Source organism: Chrysoperla carnea, chromosome 3, assembly GCF_905475395.1.
Source record: "Chrysoperla carnea chromosome 3, inChrCarn1.1, whole genome shotgun sequence".
In the NCBI taxonomy this organism is placed as follows: domain Eukaryota; kingdom Metazoa; phylum Arthropoda; class Insecta; order Neuroptera; family Chrysopidae; genus Chrysoperla; species Chrysoperla carnea.
Window position 1 is genome coordinate 45645639 of NC_058339.1, and position 25436 is coordinate 45671074.

General features: G+C 29.6%; 1 protein-coding gene across 1 annotated transcript; it reads right to left on the reverse strand.

Annotated features, from left to right (window-relative positions):
* Nucleotides 1-61: 61 nt before the first annotated feature.
* Nucleotides 62-15587, reverse strand: LOC123296400. Its single transcript, XM_044877865.1, has 4 exons — nt 15512-15587; nt 1258-1365; nt 510-713; nt 62-158 (listed from the first exon to the last, which is right to left on the reverse strand). Exons 1-3 carry the CDS (start codon nt 15585-15587, stop codon nt 520-522), a joined length of 378 nt encoding a protein of 125 aa, XP_044733800.1. The 3' UTR covers nt 62-158; nt 510-519.
* Nucleotides 15588-25436: the final 9849 nt, after the last annotated feature.

Here is a 25436-nt window from a genome sequence, read left to right on the forward strand (position 1 = left end):
TATAGATTAATTACAATTCCCAGTTGTAGTATTTTATCCCTCCATATAAACATTTGACAGTGGTGTACATGGGTGTATGTAACTTAAATTCGATTCTCTTCTACGCTACAGACTGCACCATTTTTGTAATTGATAAGTTGAAAAATCTTGTAGAATAACTAAAATACAGAAAAATTATTGAAAACAAGTCACAATAAACAATTGACTGACTTAATTACTGAAATACCGACTTAAATTGCGACTTAAAAATATATCATTATTGCATTTAATCGAAAGAAATCAAAAGTTGTCAAGGGCGATAGAAGACATTCGCCAGTATCAATGACTGACCTAAAATTGTGAGCTGAAAATTTTAAGAATCGCCGTTTGCTTTATTTATGCAAAAAACAGTCGCTAAAAAATCTAATTGGCGGTCAAATATTGTCATAGATTAAACGAACCAACACCATAATTTTGGAAAATTTGTTATGGAAAACGTTAACTTTATTCATATATGTTAAATTACGTACTTTGTAATTGTCAGTGAAAATTTCTTTTACATTGGTTATGAGGAACACATCTTTCATATTCATTACGTACAAATCCATCAATACAAACACAACCAGCAACACATTTATTACACACTTGACTACCTATTTTGACGTAATTCTCACATGTTTGTGGACATGCAGCCAAGCAACGATGAAATCTTTCAAATGGACGCTTTGGACATTCTGTAAAAAAGATAAGAAGTTTTATGTATGCTAAATTCCGATTATCAACGAAGCCATTGGCAAATAATAGTTTGTACAACCCGGGTAGAAAGTTGGAATTTTCTGATGAGTTGTAAAGATACAGAATTCATATGGGCACTCGTTTTAAAGCCTTTGAGAGTTTCATGCACTTGCAGGCACCCACGTGCTTTCATAGTTGAAATAAGAGATTCTAAATCAGGCATGGGCAAACGTGGCTTAGAGAAGTCCCTCAGACTTCTCTATCTAAAGTACGAGTAAGACAGCGACAACCTAACCAGTGACAACCAAAAATACGAGTAAGACAAAGAGACAACATTTTTTTCTACCTATCTCATTACTATAAGAAAGAAGAGAAACTGAGATAGGTAAAAGAGTCGTATACCCGTCTCGCTTCCTCCTCTATGAGCAATGCGGACTTCGGATAAAGAGACACACAATAAAGTTATAACAATGGTGATTTTGACTTTAAAAAAATTGGCCATGCCTGTTCTAAATAGAATAAATAAAATGGATAAAAATTTACCTTTTTGTAGACATTTATGATCTGTTAAACTACACTTTGGTGGTAAGCCTTGAATAAGTTCACCTTCATCAGGATCCTCCAAATCCAATTTTGCTATTACCGAAACCACTAAATGGTATTGTAATAATATACTTAATATAAAAATTGAATAGTTTTTCATTTCAAATCGATATTATTTATATATTATTAGGAATTAATGCTGATACAAGTGTTTAATGTAAAATAACATCGATGGTATTTATACTCTACTTGAGAATGTTTTTATTAAATATGAATTTTATTTCAATTGTCGATTTATTGTTTTAAAAAAGTATTTTATTTAATACTACAGTGATACCCACCCGCTTCGCTGGGTTTAAAAGTAAAGATTGATAAAGATTGCTCTCACTTATCCCCTTTCTATAACACTCGAAATAATGGTAAGGATTGTTTTACACAGGTAAAATATGTGTATGGTTTTCTATTTTTTTAAATGTATAATAGTAATTATTCATTGAGTATATCAGAGAAGATGACCGTGAAATATAGTATATTGACTATTTTTACAGAAATCTGTAATTTATGGCAATGTCAAATTAAATTAATTTTTAAATTTTTTTATTAATATATCTTTATAAATTATATCTCATGTGTTATTCTGATATATCAACTATAATGCTGTACAGTTTCATTAAAATCCATTCGATAGTTTTAGCGTGAAAGCGTAACAAACAAACAAACATTCTTACTTTGGCATTTATAATATATAGAGATAGAGATAATACAATTTTATTTAAAACTAGCGACACGTCCCGGCTTCAGCCGTGTTGTATTATAAGAGCTAATTGTAATCTTCAAAATTAACAAAAACACCCGATAGCGATGCCGCTGCCTCCTCGCGGCTGATAACTTTTTTGTTCAAGGAATGGTTTAAGCTTTATTAAAATGAACTCTTAAACGTGGTTTGGGGTGGTTGTTATCTTTATACGTCAGTATTGAACATTGAATGCAAGAAATTGAATATGGAAACAGAAAATTTGGATTTTGGCTGTTTAAGGGGTAATTGGGAAAAAAGGAACCCGGAAAAATAGAGCGAAAATTTTACAGACACGGGGAATTGTTGTAATTACGAGTTGATTGGGTTGAGTTTGTCGAGTATAGAGGAGTTGGTTGAGTTTTGAAGTTTTTAGTCCTAGTTTTCAAAAATGGGACAATATTGCAGATGTTTTTTTCGGTCTACCTTTTCCGGGTCTATTTTTGCCGGTTTATTTTTTCTTAAGTCCGTTTTAAGGGTTGTATTTCGAAAACAAGTTTTATAGTGTTCCATCTATTTTTATTTGTTGATCAGGATGACAATATCGTCCTGAGTTTCAAGGGGCCATCCATAAATTACGTCACACAAATTTCAGGCCCTACACTGTAACCACAGAATCGAGACTCAAGCACAGTGAAGGCTTGAAGATTAAGCTCCTTGAGCCACAGCTGCACCCGATGGTTACGATGTTTACGCCCTTATTATAAAGATGTTTAATAAAGATTGCGTTTGCAAATGTTTAATATCTTGTTGTTTACCTATAAATTTCGCGTTTGAACATCACAAATTTTGAAATGTGATGTCACAAAGCTTTTGACCCCCCCTGCCTCTTGTCACACAATGTAACATTCGAATGATACCCTCCCGCCTTCAAGGTGTGACGTAATTTATGGATGGCCCCCAAAAAAATTTTCACCAAAAACCAAATTTAATATTAAATATACGGGGTTCTATATGACTTCTTTTTAAGTAAAGTAAAAAACATAATTAAAGTAACAATTTAATAAATTCTAATAGTTTTTTGAAATAATCAAAAGTTTTAAAAATTCCATATAATCAAAATAAAATAATTATATTATATTAATTATTTAAGTTAATCAATTAATTACTTAAGTAAGCATTTTGAAAAATAGTTTAATTGTTTCAAGCTTGTTATAAAAAGAGATAAGCGATCTGATGTTTTTTAAATGGCTAATTTTTATATATAACAATTACCATACAGCTATTAAAATAGCTATTTGTATAGAGCACACATGAATAACTGGTCAAAATTTAAGGGTGTATTCCTGTAATTTGAAGCCGAAATCTTCTTATACTTTTCCTCAGCTCAATAGTTCAATAGGCTCAGTAGGATACTCTTAAAATCGAAGAGTTAAATTCGAAAAACTACACATTTACATTTATTCAGACTATTGTTTGCTTATAATCAACCATCTCTTAAGGTAATTGGTTTATAGCTCCTTAACTATTCAGTGTTGAAAAAAGTGTACAAAGCAATATCCTCTCAAAATTTCTAGAGAAATATTTTCTTCAACCTATTTTTACTGAAAAATGTAACAAATTTTATTAAAAAAAGGTGGTAAAGTAGATTTTTAACCACTTTTTTTATCAGGTTTCTTATTTTTAACCGACTTCAAAAAAGGAGGAGGTTAACAATTCGACTGTTTTTTTTTTAAGTTTGCTATCTCAGAACTTTTGACTGGGTGAACCAATTTTGATTATTCTTTATCTATTTGCAAGCTGGTGCCTGTGTGGTCCCATTTCATTTTGGTCTCCATGAGAAAACCATAAAAGTCTTAAATTTGCATTAAGTATGCACGACAAGAGGACGAAGTACTCAATATCACGCCAACCGATTTCGATGATTCTTTTTTTAGTGAAAAATTAGTTAGTGTACTTCTGATTCACTAAAAATCACAAAAAAAAAAAATTTTAATTTGTTAATTGGTGTTAGCCAAGCTAATGTAGCAAACTGTTCTGTCAGAGTTATTTCCTTGCCTGACACCGACACCAAAAATCACAATAATTTTAACTTTTTGGTGCACATTAATTTGTTTTAGAAAAGATTTCTTTTGAAATCGGTTTTCTTTTTGTTAAAAGTTTTTTTGTTCTTATCAGGTTTTCTAAATTCTTAACCATTTTCTACCGAGAACACAAAAAAAAATTAATTTTACAATTTTAAGCTTATATGAAGACAGATTCAATGCTTTAGATTAATAACAAGAACGAAATAAAATGGATACACCTCAAATGAAGTTTTTCGATAAAATTGTATTAAAATAAATTTTTGCTTCAACTGACTGTGAACACCATTTAAATAAATTGATTTTCAACTAAAAGAAATCGTTCATGAAAAATAGATATATTTTATAAATTAATATCCATACAAATATATACATTATATATATATATTTGTTAATGAATACAGGAGAGAAGAGTCGAGTTGTTATAGGAATTGCAATTTGAAACATGTTCCGGCAATGTTCCGGGACGAACGTTTAACGATTCATTTCCGGTCTCCCGTTAGTACTGTTTCTATACATTTATATATTCGTGTATACACTTACTCTTGAATATTTATATCGGGTGTTCGGAAAATAATATACAGAATTATTAAAGTGTAGAAAATTAGCTACAGATAAGTTGTTAATTAAACATTTTTCAATATTTCTTTAAATGAATATTTTCTTAGGATTGATAAAGTAAAGTTAAGAAACGATTTGCATTATTTATAAATAAATTGGATAAATGTTATTATCGATCAAAATCGTCAACATTTTTTAACCGACTTCAAACAAAATAGGAGGAGGTTATCAATTCGACTGTATTTTTTTTATGTGTGTTACCTCAGAACCTTCGACTGGTTGAATCGATTTTGATGATTCTTTATCTATTTGAAAGCTGGTGCTTCCCATTTGGTTCCATTTCTGACAACGGAACCTATGAGTAAACCATAAAAGTCTTAAATTGGCATTAAGTATGCAGGACATGAGGACGAATAACTCAATATCACGCCAACCGACTTCGACGATTCTTTTTTTAGTGGCAAATTAGTTAGTGTACTTCAGATTCACTAAAAATCACAAAATCATAAAAACTTTTAACAAAAAGAAAACCAACTTCAAAAGAAAAACTTTTCCAAAACAAATAAATATGCACAAAAAAAAGGTAAAAATAATGAAAAATCTTACTTGTACCAATTTTATTTTTTATCAAATTATATATTTTATAATTTCATATTTTATAACTTCCTTTTAAAATTATTGTTATAAAGAAAGTAGATATATCGGTGTTTTGGTGCCTTTTTGCTTCAGTGTCTTCAAAGATCTTAGACATAGTCTAAGATAGCATCAGTCAGTATATGTAGAATGGCAACGGTTAGTGATGTGCAATATATTGTGTCTAATTTGTTTCAAATATTTTTCCGTATATTCTGTAAATTACTGTTAATAATATACCTAACGCTCTGTAGCCATATTTTGTATTGATAACGTACGAATGAGGTATAAAGTATCAACACACTCATTGTGGATAGAGTAGAATATTTACATTGGTTAAATATAGGAAATGAATTAACAGGGAGCGGATTTTTGAATACAATATGTGTGATTTATCGAGCTAGTTAAAAAATATTTACCGCGTCGCGTCGTAGGTATTACTTAAATTGTGCTGAACATTCAACTGAACATTTTAAAAACTTTATGAATAAAATAACCTACTTGAATTCTACCAAAGCTCATTTTAAAAGTGTTGAATGCTTTCTCCGAGCAATTAAAACGCTTCAGTATTGATTCTACATTAATTGATTCTACTTTTTATACCATCTATATATAAAATATATCAAGGGACACTAAGTTTAGTCCCAAGTTGTAACGTTTAAAAATATTGATGCTACCAACCAAATTTTCGTATAGATGTTAATAAAATTATCTAATTAGTTCATTTCCGATTGTCAGTCTATCTGTCTGGAAGCAAGATAACTGGAAAACGAGTGAGATATCAAGCTGAAATTTTTAGAGCATGCTCAGGAGGTAAAAAGGAAGGTTTGTAATTGAGCAACATAGATCAAGGTCTTGGATGAACTCTTTCTTTACAATGTATTTCAACAGTTAACTCAGTCAACTGTTGCTTTATTTGTGTTTTATAATTGCAATTGTGACAGAATTACAAATTTTTGAATAATTTTTACGGTTTTTTTTTTACATTAAGTAGTTATACTTGGATGGTGTTTAAAAAACTTTGTAAGGGTTTGTTCTTACATATGAAAATAAATCGTGGAGCATAATTAAAACCACCAAGATAAGATTCGGGTTCAATTTCCGATACCGATACCAATTATTTAAGGGCTTGTCCTTACATGTGAAGATAAATAATGGATAATAAATAAAACAACCAAAGTATCATGTTTCTTGTTCACAATTTGAGGGTAACGGTTGTTGGTGTAATCAAAGTAATATTTCGGTATGGTCTAATTGATCTTGAAGATGAATTAGAAATAAGTTAGAATCACCAGATCGTTAAAATTTACATATAATTTTGAAAGAAACTATTTTTGTTTGAAGTATTTTGTTGTGACTGGCTTTTTTTCATTACAAAAAAAGAAGCCAAATTTGATTTCCACGCCTTTTCTATCCGCTGTAGGGTCCAGCAGATCTGTAAACTAGGAAAATATATTGGTTACGCATACTTTGATTAAATTGTTCTTTCTTGTGCTAATTGTTATAATGTACTACCAGTAGCTTGCCTTTTTTTCAATTTTCTTCGAAAAAATATTGGTCAAAGGATTATTTTTCGAAATTTGTTTATGGATTTGCGATTTATGTATATTCCATTCATGGGAAATATATTATATTCATGTATAAAACAATGTTCTTTATAGGGTTAGTATTTTGTATTATGGACATAATGCTTACATAAATTATTGGATACCTATTAAGAGAAATGTTTTCGAGGTTGAAATAAAACAACATTTTAGTCGATAAAAAGTATTATAGGGATATGTGGATTCAATGTGGGTAGGCTATTTTATAGTTTTCCGATTATACATGGTGTCTATTTACTTGCATTTGAATAAAATAAATATATACTTTTATTAAACCACGATCAAACTGTTCAAGTAGTCTGGAGAAGTATAAGCCTGGAAATAAATTCTATTACTATAAATAATTAATATTAATAGAACTTTCTATTAAGGAATAATATTTTAACAACATATATACAAAGAGGGCTCTTCAACTTTTTTCTACCCGATTTCATCTAAAGACATCGACAACGAAGAATCAAGTAAGAGCACTTAAAAAGCCACCCCTTCCTAAGAACTTGAACCAATGTAACCAAATACCAGTAATTTCATGTTTGATACATAATTCCAGTCCGAAGTATCAAATATAGTAAGTTTGCGAATTTTGAAATACTGCAAGATTCTACATTTCTACACTTTTGGTTCTGCAAAATATGGAAAACATTTTTTATAGAATCACTTGTTATCGATTTTATATTAAGAGCGTCTCTTTAGTAGATCCAAGTATGTACGATTCTTACCATAGAAGTGAATGGCAGCTGATCAGCTAACAATAGAAAAACCAGGCAAAATTTCATCAACTACGGTTCGAAATTAGTGGTGAGCAAAATTAGTCTCAGTCTTGCAGTCTTAGTTTTATTCTTGGTCTTGCAACTTTTTCAAGACCATGACAGTACCACTTATAGTATCACTTCAACAAAACTAGTACCAAGACCCTATCTATATGAATTAAGATCAAAGAAAAGACTTAACTTTGAAAGACCAGACTGCAAGAAAAGACTTTTTTGCTCAAGGCTAAGATTCGAGAAATTCTCGAAAATTCTGAAATAATACAATATGACTCAATCGAAACTTAAAAGTTCAAAACATGGATGATGCAAGATCAAAAACTAGACTCGATTGACCAAGATTAAGAGTGAGATTATTTTTGCAAGACCAAGACTCAACTCTGCAAGACAAGACATATTTTTTTCAAGACCAAGGGCAAGATTAAAACTAATAATGCAAGATCAATACCAAGATTTAATCACCATCAAAATCAAGACCAAGAAAACGGTTGTCTTTGCGTTGATTTTAGCCAAGCTCATCACTACCTGAAATCACGAGTTGATTTTCAGAGCTACACGGTAAGGCATTAATTTTTAAACTTGAACAACATATTGCAAAGTTTTAGTACATAAAAATTCAAAATGATCTTTTAAAATTTTATTTTTATATTTTTAGTTTTCTGTTTTTAACAATAACAAAAAATACGCTTACTTTTTTCAAGACATTCCTCATTCATTTGCAATTTTTTACTCAGTAACATCGTTATAATAATCACACTGTATACTAAACGTAACAACAGAAAAGTAAATTATGATTACTTTGCTATGGAGCAAAAAGGTTTTGCAATTTATATTTATTATTTATAATTTTCTATTGGGTTTTTTCTTTTTTTATTATATAGATTTTTAGGGTTTATTTTTTGTTTCAATTTGCAATCAAACTTTCTTTTTTTATGTTGTTTTTCTATTGATTTTGGATTGATTTTATTGATATTAACGTTTAAAATTTATGATTATATCAAAATTTTTTTCTATTTTTTTTTATCATGGAACTACCAAGGTAGCGTCAGCCAATAGAAAATTACTTGTTTTCGTTGAATCATATAATGCAAGAGATAGACAATAACAAAGTTATTATTGCTAATTATTATAAATATATTTTACATTTTTGACATAAATGCTAGATTTAAAAAAAATACCTGTATTTAAACGGGATCACGTCCGCAATTTCTACCTATTTGTACCTACTTTAAACGCTAGTCGTAGTAGCTATATAACCTAATATGTCTGAACACTTTGCCTGTACAACATTTTTGACATTATATCAAGAAGAAAATTATATTCGATTGGTTCTTGAGCCCTAACCCAGCTAGTAATATAACCTTTGGATGGATACTTCATGAATTATAAAAAAAATAATTTATGAATAATTCCGAAACCAGCAGATGCAATGAAGTTGAGTTTTTATTGTGAAATACCCAACTCCATTGCTAGCTTTCGGATTTAAACAGTGTAAAGATTAGATTTAAATGTTATGTACTTATATTATAAGAAATACGGTCAAACCTGGGTAAGTGAGAACTAAATAAGTGAGTAAACTCTATAAGTGAGAGTAATAGCTAGAACCCGTCATTTTAAGCTCCCAAAACCTCTATTAGCCGGAAACAGAAACCTCTATAAGAGAGAGTCGTTTTTCCCTCATGGACCTCCGTAAGTGAGACTGCTGCATATCTATACCTCTATAAGCGACAGTCGAGCTTTATTTATTTATATTATTTAGGAGACATATTTACTACATTCGTACTTGCTGTGACTTGTTATTGCTATTACCTCTATAAGAGAGAAACGCTACCCATGTACCTGCATTAGCGAGAAACTCGGGTTAATGAGAAACCTCTATAAGCGAAAGTGAGATTGTGCTCCCTTGAATTCTCGCTTATCCAGGTTTGACTGTAATTTAGTATTTTCTATATAAAACATGGGTAATAATTGATTTCTGGATTCTCTGTGTATTGGTATGTTTCGTGTACGTACCCTACTAACATATAGACTAGATATATTCCCGACTAGAAATTTTCACGTGCTCCCATTTGGGACCCAGCTTGGTTGCCCAATTGGGACCCCAAATTGGGCTGTAACGCAGAAACTTATTTGGGGCCCGGTGGAGCTATCCCAATTGGTTCCCAATTGGGCAGTCCCTATAGGTTCCCGAATGTGCAAGCCCTATGGATTCCCAATCGAATAATCCCGGTCTGTTCCCGCTTAATTTACCTTATTGTAAATCATTTGCCCCTTGTTAATCAATACAATCATGATGTAGCCTATAGCTTCAAATTAAAAATAAACTGGAAATTACCAAGCAAATTTTTTTATTTATAAATTTATAAAAATACAATAGATTCAGTCAATAGAATGATCATTTTTTTAAACGAAGAAGACGATGGCCATCCCAATCTCGAGCACCTTGTATCACTGCTGTCATTGCCTTCAAAATTTCTTTATCGTCTAGTGGGTTTTCGGGACTGGAAGCTAGTTTTTTAATAAAGACATCTATAATAATTTAAAAAAAAAAATTATTAATGTAAGAACTATTTTTTTTAATAATTACAATATAACTTGTGATCAAAATTTTTACCTTGTATACTTGAATAAAAACTTCTGGTCCGTAGACGTCCAAGTTCACATTTTACATAACCTCAATCTACAATTGACATTTTCAATTACACTCAAAAGTTCGTTACACATATGTCAAAATAATATAATTCAATTAAACGTTAATGCACTTAAAAAATTTTATGATATAGTATGATGCTGAATTTTTATAAATTAAAATAACAAAAAAAAACTATAAAAAATCACTTATTTTCGATTCATACACGATCGTTTGTTAATCACAGTGTTTTTATTATGACAAATAAAAAACTTCTCGTAGCGCCATCTGTTGAAATGTTTTAAATAAATAAAACGCGGAAAATTCAAAAATGAAGAACTGATACTTTTGATTAAAAATAGATTATGTAAAAAACGAAAAGTTTATAAATACTCAAAGTACAGAGTTAAAAGTGAAGTAAAGCGTTTTGAATTAAAACTTTTTTAGGGAAATTATTTTTTTCTAAATTTATAACTATTTACTTACTATAAAAAAATAACTTAAACAAAAAAAATTAATTGAAAAATTATGATTGTTTTTAATAAAGTAGGAAATTTTTTAAATCAATTAACTGTACTAAGATTAAGAACATATATATTTGCTTTATTCAAAGCAATCAAATTTTTCAAAATCCGGTAAAAATAGAGTAAAGATTATTTAATTTTTACATCGGGCTATCCCAACGTGTTCCCAACCAGGTCCCACTCAAACAATTAAACCGTTGTGTTTATCATTTAATTTAATTTGGGCTTTCCCAATAGGTTACCAAATAGGCCCCAGTTGGGAAAAACTATTTAAAATCGCCTATTTTTACATTGGGCTATCCCAAAAGGTTCCCAATTGGATCCCAATTGGGATAGACCTATTTTAATTTAATTTGGGCTTTCCCAATAAGTTCCCAAATAGGCCCCAGTTGGGAAAAACTATTATAAAATCGCCTATTTTTACATTGGGCTATCCCAAAAGGTTCCCAATCGGATCCCAATTGGGATAGACCTATTGGGACATGCCCCAACAAATCCCAAGCGGGCCCCAATATAAGTACTGGGACAATTTCTAGTCGGGTTCTGCAATCATGTATTTATTTTCAATTAATTAAGACAAATTAGTTTCGTTTTATAAGAGTAAGAAGAATAACACATTTCGCAAGCATTCCATTTATACAGAATGGCTCAAGTTATAACAGCAGGATGTCATCATCAAATGGCAGATAGCGTGAGAATAATGACAGTTTCTTCATACACTTATAGCCGGAAAAGTGTCCTATTCGGGAAACAGGATGCTATAATTTTAGATAAAAAGGATATTATTGTGAATATTACCATAGTGGCTAGTTAGATAAATTGAAAATTTGGCTCACAATGCCCTCAATTGGGCAATGCTTGATGTATTTGCAATGAAGTTAGTGGTTGAAAATAATATCACAGAGAGTGAATTGGTAAAAAAGTGACATTATCAGGATGGTATGTTAAAAAACTTTTGGTATCCCCTCTGTTGTTCTATTTCTCATTCACAAATGTGAATTTATCAATTTTTTTTCAATATAAAGTGGGAGGAAGGAAACCATACCGTCAAATTTCTAGGCTTTTTAGCCTAGATACGCTCTCAAGCCCATAAGTGAGTTGAGAGGTTTTCAATATTTTAACGTAATATATCATTTCATGATGTCCTGTTGTTTTAGGTAGGGGAAGACATTCTGTATAGTCTTGTATTTGAAGCATTTCTATTAGAACTTTTTATGTGCTTGGTACCAATGCTAGAAATATTTATTAGTATTGAGGTTGTAAAATAATACAAAATACATATACCTACAATTTAACGAATCTATAGATTGTTTTAATTAAAATTAATAAACCCATTTTTTTGTAATTTTTCTTCTATCTTTTATGCTTTAAAAGATGGATAATGGGTCTATAGGATTTATTGACTAAAATTTATAAAAATTCGTATTAGACATACAATATTTATTATTTGAATTTAATAATTATCGCAACATGAATACATGAGCTACTTAAAACAATATTGTCTAAGAAACAGCAACATACATTACAAAAAACTAAGAGCACCTACCTAGTAATCAAAATGCAGATAATGCTCCAAAAAATAAGGTGTATCAATTACAGATAGATTCTATCGGAACAAGCAGACTGGAAAATTGATGAAATCCAACGAAAAATAAACAACTAGATGAAATTATAAAAACTTTACCAAATTTTAGAAGAGATTCTACAAGCGTAAGCATAAAAATACATACTTTCTGTAATTTGGTGTGCGTTTGCACTCAGGCTGCGACGTACTTATTACACCTGGCACCTTACTTTTTCTGGTTTTTAGTTTTTTCGTAAATTTTGATTCACACACCACTTGTATTACCGATTATATCCGACTTAGCATATTGACGCGGTGCTTTTTGTTAAATATATTATATCTTTTAAGCGCCAACAGCTGATAAATTCGATCTAAAGAGCTTTAAAATTTATTGCTAGCCGTGGTTTTAAAATATTTTTTTAGTTCTTTTTTCTGGAGATAAAAAAAAATTAAGACTTTTCTATTAAATAATACTGGTCCAAAAGTCTAGTGTTCACAGGTTTGAAGATTTCATTTCAGTCTTCCACTTCGCAGTGGAATCTCAAAATTTTTATCGCTTTGGTGCCTTTATTGTTAAAAAAAATTGGAAAATTAAAGAAAAGCAATGGCTAATGTCAATTAAAAGGCTAAAATGCCTCTAATTTATAAAGGATAAACTTACGTATCAATAAGTTGTATTTAAGGTTTGGGATTTTCTGAGGGGGTTAAGAGTCTCAGAAAATCCATATCCTTGTTACAGCATCATATAGTGGATTGTACGCCTGTGCCACTACGACTTAATTTGTGTAATTTACGTTACTATTTCCCAATCTAATAATCATATTCTACTTAAAAATTAAATGCAAAACATCGCAATTTTAATATGATACACAAAATTATTTTAAATTCAAACTTTCTTGTATTTTAGCTAAAGATTTACTTTTAGTTTCGGGTACAAAAATAATTCCAAAAACAACACCAAATGAACTAGCCACAGCCATACAACAAAATGGAATATATGGATTAATATTTGTCAATAATTCAAAAATTTGCACAGCTAAAACTCCTTCACCGGACATAAGAATTTTTAAGAACGAAACACCTTTTGATTTAATGTTTGTAGGATACAATTCTGCTCCTAAAGTATAGGCTATGTGAGTAAAACCAAATCCCACAGCTGTTTCAAAGAATAGAATCCCGATAAATTCAAAAATACCTAATAATTTTGATTTGTTTGCGTCCGTATTATCTAATAAAAACATCGATAATGCGATAACATAATGGCCAGTGGCTGATAGAGCACATAGTGTAATAAATAATGGTTTTCGACCCCAAGATTCTATGACAAGAGTACTGAGAAGATTTGATATTAGATGCGTTGCACCCATTACTAATGAAATAGTTAACAATGGTATATTAAGTCCAGAATCATTAATAATTTTATGAGCATAATGACTCATTGGTAAATGACCACTTAGTTGAAGTATTGTAACAACTCCAGCCGTAACTAGTGAAACTCTAAGATTTACTGATACAGTCATTAGTTTACTCCATGAACTTGATTCTTTCATTTGACGATTTCTGTTAAAAGCTGTTTTCATTTCCTCAAATTCCTGTTCTACATTTTGGGTCGAACGAAGTTTTCTTAAAATATTCATAGTTTTAATGTCATTATTTTTCATTAGACAATAATATGGCGATTCGCTGATACATAAGTTAAATGGTAGATCGATAAATGCAATCACAATTCCAATTAAAGCTGTGGTTTCAATAGAAGTAACTGCTTGGACTGAGCTTGAAACACATCGAGCACCAATAGTATTGAATACTATACCTAAAGCTGAAAATGACCCACGCAGTTTTGAAGAAGCAATTTCACTCACATAATTTGGCACAGACACAAATATCCATCCAGTATGAAAACCGCGTAAAAATTGTGATAAATAAAACATGTTAATATTTACAGCAAAATATGTACATAAATGTGCCAATAAATTTGGTATAAATAACAACACTAAGGAATATTTTCTGCCAATAACATCATTTGAATATGAAGCGCAAAATGCTCCAGGGCTAAATCCTATAGTAAGCCATGTGACCATCCAAGATTGAGCATTTGAAGATAGTGGTGGGATTTCATAATATCCATTTTCTCCTAATTTGACCAGAGCGGGGCTCAAATATCCCCACTGATATCCATTTAAAAAATGAGATACACATCCTAAAAATATTTGTAATTAACTCTTGACAAAAAAAAAGTACCTGAGATGTTTTCAGATACACAATAGGAACCAAGTACATTTCCATACTTTTATCATTTTAAAATAACTAAAGAAATATGGTCGTAAAATTGTAATTAATATAAAAAAATATAAACCGACAGAATTAATATTAAATGAACGGCACATACAGCCATTTCAAAAGTATCCACCGCTTAATAACCCTTGACCTGATGTGATTACGGTTTTGAGTGAAAACATGTCGATTTAGACATCAAGAGAAAAATTCAAAAATGGTACATAGAGAATTTTAGGTTTTATCCCTTCACCCCCAGCCACCTGAAATTTGAAATTCCAAATGTCATCTTTACTATTTTCGTCTTTTTTGAACGCGATCATTTAATGACAGAAAATGGTTATAGATTGAGACTCTTTCAGAATAAATATTTAGAGTTACTAAAAAATTTTTTCAGAAAAGTAAAGTTTTTCACTATCTCAGAAAAGTGTAACAAAGTAGTAGTAACTCATCCGAAAGAGTCTCAATGTAATACCATTTTCTGCCATAAAATAAATGATTGATTAATAATTTATTTAATATTTTCTGACTTTTTCAGAATTTTTCTGACTCTAATGAGTGGTCGAATGGAATAATGCATAATATTGATATTCTAAAAATATAAGAAAGACAATTTTACTGTCAAAATTAAATGTTTCAGCAAATGTTCATATTGATTGAAATTTTTATCTGGCTTTCTGACGCGCTGAGTTTACAATTTGCTTAGTAAAACTCCATTAATATTAACTATCAAGCAAGATTCAATATTTCCAAACACTTCAAACAAGTCTACTTAATACATGCACTAATCATGTAAAAAAAGTGTTAACGCGGCAATAATCTGACGAAATACATAAAAAAATCGCAAATTTTTTAAAAGATATAGTTTTAAGATAATTTACCTGCAAATACACACAAATATTGATGTGAATATTTCACTTTAAAACAATGTAATTTGGATGGATACATGTAAGTCATATCTGAGTAGAACATGTACAATACACCGTTTCACACGCCGTTTATGTTTAAAATTAATTTTGGTCTTTCATGGTTTTGTTATTAATCATTCAATTCATATCGAATAAGAAAACCCGTTAAGGAATAGTGAGTAAACTTCGTTTATTCTTTCTTGGCCCTACAAAATTCGTCTTTTACTGGACAGACTAGCCTATATGCATTTTAAGATAAAGTCAAAAAAATTAAAATCATAGTCTCTCCTATCATAGATTATAAAGCACTCCCCATTTATAACATATAATCTTATTACAAGCTGTGGCTCTCAAACAAGTTCGCTTGGAATTTTTATTATTATAGTAAAAGAAAGTATTTGGTGTTGGATTTACTTTAATTTACGAATGAACTGTATGTTGTTCGTTTATTGTTCATTATCTTTTTTTGTTTTGCTTGGTTTTATTTTGATTTTTTTATTTTAGTTTTAAGTATTTAATGCTACACAAGAATATTGCTAAGGCAATAGATCGGTCTAGCTTATTAATTTTTTAATAGTGTTAAGTTATTAGCTTAATTAGGTAACATTAATTATATTAATATAAATAATAATTGTCTAATTTTTCTATAAATGCCATAAAACTAAGGGTACATTCTTTACGTAAAAAATTTTTATTTTACAGAATATTATTGGTTTAAGGATGGTGCATGAATTATTAATGGATATTAAATAAAACCTCCCACTCAATTTCATTTTTCTGCCATATCCTGCGCCGTGTTTTCAATCCTAAACATTAATTATTATAAGTTTTCTTTACTCTACTTAACAAACAACTTTTAAGGAAGCACCTTAATTTTTGACTTTGTTTTCATTTCGAGAATCGAAATATTACATAAAATTCGTATTATAAGAGTTTCGTTGACATCACAATCAACAAAGTATTATCCATCAAAGACATTCTACTTGCTTATATTTATTGTAACTGTATCACTTTCGAAAAATTGACGAACATGTGATATTTTGATATTTAGTAACTTCACATTCTTGGATAGAGGACATCGATATTTCTGATATTCAACTTAAATGCTGTAGTTATATATTTTTTATTATTATTACTCCGGCTTAATGTTTATCTAATCAAATAATAAATTAACATTTTAACAATCGTGTTTATTACTACCCTTTTCTGTCCTCTTCAAATCTGACTATAACACTGTGAAAAAATGAATTTCTATATATATACCTATCTTGGAAATGGCTCCAACGATTTTCATAAAAATCAGTATGCCGGGTTTTTTAGGGAAGACAAGTCGATCTAGCTAGGTTTCATTTTAAAGAACGCCTTTTTATCATGAAAAACTGAAACATACACTGCAAAACAGGACTCTTCATGACATATATTGGTGTATATCGTAGTTAACGAAATAAAGTGCATTACCTTACATTTAACGAAGTTTGTATAGAATAATTAGCAGTGTTTTTTTTTTACATTTTGTTTATTCATTTATACGATCCATGCAAGCAATTAATTAAGACAAACTGCAGAATACACTAAAAATAAAAATAAAATTTGTTTAAATAAAAACATACATAATTATGAATTCATAAAATCATAGTGAAAACTTCATAAAATGTGCATTATATTAATAAATACTACATCCATTCATTCGATACTGTGTTATGTGTAGGTACATAAATATAACTCATAGAAAGCGTTTTTAAATTGGTATATAGTGATCATCAATTAATATTCAAAACATCCGTACAAAACGGCAACCAGTAATCATCAACCACCTCCAACCGCCCATGTACACATTTAACGAAACATAACTTTTAGAGAATTTATAAAGAGTGTCTCCCAAAATCATACATATAATACTTCCTATTATATGATCAGCGCTCTATTTGAGCCCAATAGAGGTACAGTTACTGGGAAACTGCATTTATCTTATCAGTGCGTGAGTTTTTTCCAGAATCAAGAAAGCTGGATCATAAGTATAAACAACATAGATTTATGTTGTAAATTTTTGTTGTGACGGCGTTAATCAAACCCGCTACCTTAAAGATAGCGCGAACGGAATTGATAACGCTTTAACCAACTGAGCTACTGGAGTTGACATGATAAAGTAATAACTCCACATTTTTTAAATGAAAAAAACATAAAATTTTGAATTTGAAAAAAATACAAATTGACAAATTATAAAAATATGATTGCATATTCTCAGATTCATAGCAATCTGAGTCGCTTAAAAAAGTTTTAGTTTTCTAGGTGACCTAGGTGAAGACGGTCCGATTTTGGTGTTGCCTTTTTTGTTGCACTTTTTTTATATCTTTGTCCAAAAAGCTCTTTCGAAAATTTGTTATACCTCATTTTCAAGAAATATAAACAAGCTTTCGAGTGGACATAACAAATTTGTTGTAAAATAGTTTTTAAAATTTTGGTTTCTTCACAACTTCTAAACTACAAAGCGACATTGGGTAATAACAATTTTTGAGCAATAGATTCCAAAACTAAAGAGTACATGTTTTAAAATATTTCATGGTTTTGTAGAAAAATACCCTACACTTGCATAATTTTGAAAGATATCTCGTTACAAGACAACATAAATTTTTGATCGAATTCTACTTAACGATGTTCCAGCATGGTATTTGCAGTTTCTATGTTAAAGCAATGGTACAATTTTTTTTTCGACAGAATTTAACGAAAAATTAAATTTAAGAATTTAATAATGCTTACTATTAATTCCCAAAGTTTCAGAAATTTTGACCGTTTAAAATGGGAAATAATTATGCCAACGTCCCAATTTCGATCAATTTACGTCAAAATTAATATCTCGAAAGTGAAAATTAATTTCTAAATTTTTTTTTTAGAATTGTATTGTATAAACATTTTTTTCTACTTTTTCTTCAATATATAATAATATCATAAAAAATAGTTGGAGAGACCGGACATTTTACATGCTTTAAATGGGACATGACCCTCAAAATCGCGAACTTTGTCTTTAAATATCTCGCGATCTAAACGGTCAAAAATTATGAAATTTTAGGAATTCATAAATAAAGCTATTATAAACCCGAGAAAAAAAATTCGGCCAAATCTGTCGAAAAGTGATTTCATGCTGGTACTACCTTAAAACGTAATTATGAATCATTAGAGAATGGTTTAGTGTTACCAGAGTAAAAAATTGATTATTTAATCGAAAATCTAGTGGTACGATTTAATTGACGGAATAGTCAATTTAACAAATACATGACTTTGATTGTGTTTCCACAAGTTTATCCACTTCTTAGAAGTACACCCTTTATAAAATAATATAACCAATGTTCTCTTTCTTTTATGGACATCATTCCAAAGTAATAATAGTACCGTATAGTAGTTGTAGGTAGTACCTTAAAACACGACACACATCTCCATCTCTACCTCTCAATATCTCTAATACCACATGATTTGACGTCAGTCTAAGTAACTTCATGTTTCGACTACTGCTACACAATAATGTACAGCTAGTAGGTCCTCGCTACCTAGCTCTTGCTCTCAGTACAAAACCACAAATAGGACCGGTATGTGTATGCTCACACAGACTCGTCTACGTGATACAATTAAAGGAATACGTGTACCACCCATATTTCTCCTATTTGTACAGTAGGCACATACCTTACATACACTTAAGTATAACAACTTTGAACTGATGGGAAATGGATCCAATTATAAGTGTAAAAAAATTGCATAACTTAAGACACATCACTTAAAGTCAAAGTTACCTCCGTTAGTAAAGGCGTAACTTAAAAAAAATTTACCTACAAAGGTGTCTGCTTTTTCGTTAATATTTTTATTATATATAATTAACACGCTGTTTCATGGTAACGAGAATCACGCACTTTATATTTTACTTTGAAGTGATTTTCTAAAATTTTAGCCCCCTTAAAAGTGTCTACTTTATTTATTTTTAGTTTTAAAATAACCTAAACTTTCGATTAATGTTTGTTTGCCTATGATTCACACACTTCTTTTGGGCCATATTTTTTTACACTTTTCTATTATGCGCAGTACCTGATGCCTCCCGATGGGTCAGGCAAACACATGCATAAATGCTCAGGTATTAAGTAAGTACTACTTATTTCTAAAAATTTACAGAGCCCAGCAGATAGTTATATTTTCCTATAAAATAAACGAAGCTAAAAATGGCAAGTTTGGAAAATTCTGATTAAAGTGGGAAAAATGCAAATATATCGTAAAATAGGTGTTTTTATTAAAGAAATAAGACTTACATAAAATACCGGAATATTGTTTATATTTTACTATTAAAACAGATACTATATGTAAACTCTATATTGATTTAAATAACAAAAATCATGAGACACGGAAATTTGTTTTTCTTTTTCCATTTCCTCTGAAATATCACAATGAATGTGGGTGGCAACATATTTTAAGGCATTTTTTAACAAAGTTGTTAATATACTTTATAGTGATCAAATTTTAATTAAAAAATTATTCGAAATTAATTTTAAAAATTATTCGCAAATTTTCCAAATCCTCTCATGTTTTGATTTTTTGGGGTTAATAATATGATTGTGAGCCAATCTAAAACCAAAATCTCGATTTTTAATTTCCTAATGTGTGATGTTATCCTGCCAACAACTGTAGTGTACTGTAGTGACATCCATTGCTTCGAGTCAATTTTTTGGAGCTTCTATAGCTCATATGATAAAAACTGTTGGACTTGCGCATCTATATCATAATTATTTGTCTATGATAGCATAGAAGAAGAATGTTATAAGGAGAGACAATTTCCACAATTATATTTCAAAATAAATGGCTTTAAAAATCACATCAATGAAAATTTTGAATTTTGTTGTATTACAGTTTCCTCCATAGCCATCATTGCTCTGGTATATCTGGTATACATTGCTCTGGTATATCTGGTATACATTGCTCTGGTATATCTGGTATACATTGCTCTGGTATATCTGGCAATGGTTCCGAAATCCAGAAACCGTGTGTTCAACTCTCATTCAGGAGTATATTTCTAACATAGATTTAATTTTAATCAAATCAAAAACTACATAATTGTACTAACAAACTATTATTGCAAAGTGTTAAAATGATTAAATTGGATAATACATGTTAATTGATACTTTTTTTAAGTACGTAAACCTTGTAATATTTAATTTTTAATTAGCTGACGGCTACAGAGATTTCAAAATATAAACTCTTATCATCATCAATACTTAAAATAATAAACGCATATAAGAGTTAAAGAATAGGGAACTGAAAAATATTTCAATATTGACTAGAATGAGGAAAATGATCCGAGATTTCTGCAAGAATAACAAACATATCAACTAGACATTATGTTTTCTATTTTTCAGGTTCTTATGACTAGGTATACTTTTTTGTGATCCTTGCAGTTTTCACTTATACATCGTTGATTTCTAAAATATCAACACTATTGCTATTTGCAATTACTTTCCGTTTTTCATATCTAATGCCTATACTTTTCCACTGCTTGGTTTTATCATTCCATAGAATTCATTCACTAAATTTGAATGATTTAAAAAAAGTTTGACTATTTCGACAAATGAAATACGAAATTTAAATAATATGCTTGAAGATATGATGAAGATTATTTAATGTAGATAGAATCAACTTTTTTGAGTCCAAGTTTACACCGTATATATATCGCTCTGTAAATTCGGTGCAGAATAGCTTTGTAGTCTGTGCATCTTACTTATCGTTACATAAATCTTTTCGGCGTGTGTCCTTAATAATCATAATAATACTACTTTTTAGGTGTTATATATAATATCCCAGAGGATTACAGATTCATAAATGTTTGGTTGTGCCGTTATATTCTTACACTAAATACATTGGAGCAACCATTTATTTGGTGGTAGAGTTTCTATAAATATTTTTAAAATTGTTATATTAGCTTTTATGTGGTAAAAGAGTCTTTGTATAGATTATTATTACTGTTACGCACACTGATTGTTTTTTTATGGGCTACGTTTAAATGTCCATGATGTTTTTATTCTACATACAGTATGATTTCAATTAAACAGCCTTTCTATTAAAAATTATTTTGGTCGAGTGCTTTCTTAGGGAGCAATATTTCAGAGTGATGATATATGCAACTAGGAAAATTAGTTTTGATCTTACAGCCTTGGCATTGATCTTGCAAGAACTGCAAGATTAAATCTATACAGTAGGTAAAAGTTAAAGCCTTTCTTGTATGAAATGGCTTTCAGTCAAACTTCTGAACCTTAAGAATTTTAAAAATGATAAATTGTCCAAACATTGAAACACAAGTATATGTAGGGTATTTACAGAATTCAATCAGTTAGTCTTTATCTTCACTTGATTAATATCAATTCAAATTATTTCTGATACTAAGCATTTCAATTATTTCTAGTATTTATATTTTTTTTATTCTTTTATTTAATACCTACTCATTGATATATATCTACTTATTCATTTTTTATTCATTTCTGCTGTTATATTATCTTATAAGAAAAATTAATAATTTTTCGATTCAATAATTAACAGTAATCTAAAATCAATTATTCTATACTACACAATAGCTCATCTAATGACTTAATGGAAAAAACTTACACTTGGAGATGGTGACAGATAAAAATCATATTAAAATACAAATGCCATTATCCTAAATCTAAAATCTATTGATATCTTATACCGCTTTGTTTTTATTTGAATTAAAAGCGTATAACTCTAATATGCTTTGAAAAATAACTCAATTTAAAATATAATAATCCTTGATAGATATCCCATTAAATCAAATTTTACAAATAAATATACACTACTACATCGTTAATGTATCTATAAACTATAAAGGTCAGTTCTATCTATATTGTGACAAATATTGACATAAAAGTCAAAAATACGATGCATGTTTATAATTTGTCAACAGTAAATTCTTGTTTAAACAACATAAAATCAGTATGAATGGCATACATTTAACTAAAAAAATTACATTAAAAACATCCATTCAATGCTTGTGCCATTTTGATTTTTTTCAAAATTAAAATGTCAGTTACTAAACCTTTTATTTCAGGTTTACATTAGCAATTTGTATAAAAGTTAATGTAAAATACGAAAAGTACAAAAGTGATTTTTTTTTTCAAAATGACACACACCATGTTTGTTTTTTCTGACATTAATCGATAAACTCGAAATATGCTTGGCAGATTACTTTGTACGGAGGTCATTTGTTGCTGCAGTTGTCCATTTTCCATTTCTATATTCAGTTTCTATGCCTGGTTATTTCTCGGAAAATATTGTTTTTTCATGTGACTTTTTTCTTACCATTTCAACATAAACTCAAAAAAATGAAATGTAAGTGTTTTGAATGCTTTCCGGTTCTTCAACAACAAAATGATATACGTTGATGTCCCTAAAATGTTTTTACAACGCTCTACCACATATAGCTTAGCTCAAATTGCAATTTTGCTTGTTCTTGAAGTTACAATTTTGAAATAGTTTTTCTTCCATAACTTTAAACCAGATAGCGCGCTTTTGATAAAATTTGGTGTGGTGCAAAATGCAAAATCGCAAAAGAATAAAAGTAAGAGGCATAAAATAACCATGGATATAGGGAAATTAATATTATATTTGTAATAATTTCTAAGTGGTATAAAAAAAGAAGAATAATAATAAATGTTTTTTTCTAGGATAAAAGGTTTTATTTTAAATAGTAATATTTTTTGTTCGGGGCAATCTTTAACACGCGCAGAATACTCGTTCTATTTGAATTTTCCCGCAACTAAGAGAGCGCACAGCCGCAGCCAATCAAAAGCAGGCACATTAGTTCCCCCTTGAGTTTTACACTACCCTCGTCGTAAATCGGAATTTATACTATACATTCCTACTATAATTACTACACTGCACCCGTGGAAATAACCAACTCTGCTCTAAGTATGTATCACTGATAATTAAAAGCAAAACAAAATCTCTATGTTACCAAGGTAAATTTTGAATATAGAGGTACAAAATAGATGAATATTTTTTTTTAATGACCCATATTTATAATAAAAATCATATTACAAAAACCATACAATAAAAAAATATATATACTGTGTGTATAGGATGTTATACTTTCCACAATGCATGTGTCCTTTACTAGAAATTTTCAAACTAATTGGCATGATATTATATAATCAACTAGCCTTTACCCGCGGCTTCGCACGCGTTTTGATACGTAAAAAACTGGCCAGATCTTAAAAAAGTGAATAAAATAATATAAATTGTTTTTATTGCCTTAAAGAGAACATAAAAATGGAAAAGGCTATAAATTGTATCTTTAATGTTTTACGAAATGTTAAATAATTAATCAGTTTTTAATTTTTTTTAAATGTTGAAAGTATGTCTGATATCCGTGATTGACAGATGTCCATAAGTTTTCTGCTTCACCCTGATTTGTAAAATGTCAAAAAAATCAATGTAATTCTTTGTAATTTTTATTTTAAATGTATCTTTATAAATTACAGCTCATGTCTTATTCTGTTGTATGAGCTATATTATTGTACAGTTTCATTCAAATCAATTCGCTAGTTTTTGCGTGAAAGCGTAACAAACAAACAAACAAACATCCTTACATTCACATCTATAATATACATAAGGATATAGGGATTTACATTAAACAAAATAAATATATATTAATAAGTACGATTATTCTCCTGTATTTACGATAATTTTACGCTACTGGTGCGATAAGGTACTCCCTTCAGGTTGTGAAAACTGGTTTCGTCGGTTTCACTAAATTTAAGCAAAAATATTTCCAATACAAAAGTTTCTTTTTATTTTATTAAAAATAACTTATCAGCCTGCGTGTTTTTAAGTTTAAGATGGCTGTGAATTTTAAGTTTAAGGCGGACAACTTTAACTTGATTAGTTTTTTCCAAAAACGATTCGTTTTTCTTTGTCATATAGCTTAAAAATTTAAGAAGCTTTATATAGAATATATTGAATCCATATCAAATGTGTTTCCCGGAACACACTGCATATAAACAAGGCTCGCTTAAATCGAAAAATGAACAAGCATCATTTAAACAAAGCAAATGTCGAAGTACATTATTCAAAAATATTATAACAATTAAAATAAATTTATCAAATAAATGAAATTATTATGACATTTTTAGTATCAGATAAAGTATATGTCATTTATAAATAAAAATGAGTATCCATCCATCTTTTTCTACTAAAATCATATTACTATACTATACTAAAATTGGTGGTGATATTTTATATTATGATTATTTATAATAATTTATTTAATACTACAGGCTTGGTAAAAACAAAATTTTCAAATAGAAATAGGGTGCTTAAAAATTGGCTCTAAACCTGCCTTTCAACTTTCTTCAGTCTCGTTACACCGACTGGCAATAATTTTCCCCTAATTCATGTTTGCCTTTTGGATAATTTTTGGCGCGTTAAATACGACTTTGTACATAGTGATGAGCAAAATTTCTCTTGGTCTTGAGGAGGGCAAAACCAAGATCAATCTATCTATCACTCGGCAAGACCAATGCCAAGACCAAGCAACCAAGACGCAAAATTCTACAAGACCAAGATTTATTTGCGCAAGCCCAAGACTCAAAGCAAGACTTTTACCAAAATCGTTGTTCAAAATAATTTATAATTCTCCTAGAGAATTTTTTTATGTGCTTTTTTATTATACCTGAGTTTTTACTTCGCATTTTAAATAAAACCAGAAAAATAAAGAAAAAAACAATAACTAGTCTACTCACTTTCGGTATAACACAGTTTGGTTGACAGACTTTGATTATCTGTTCTCATCGTTTTATATAAATAATATTATATATGTAGGAAATTAATTAATTTTGTAACGACTATCAAAAGTAAG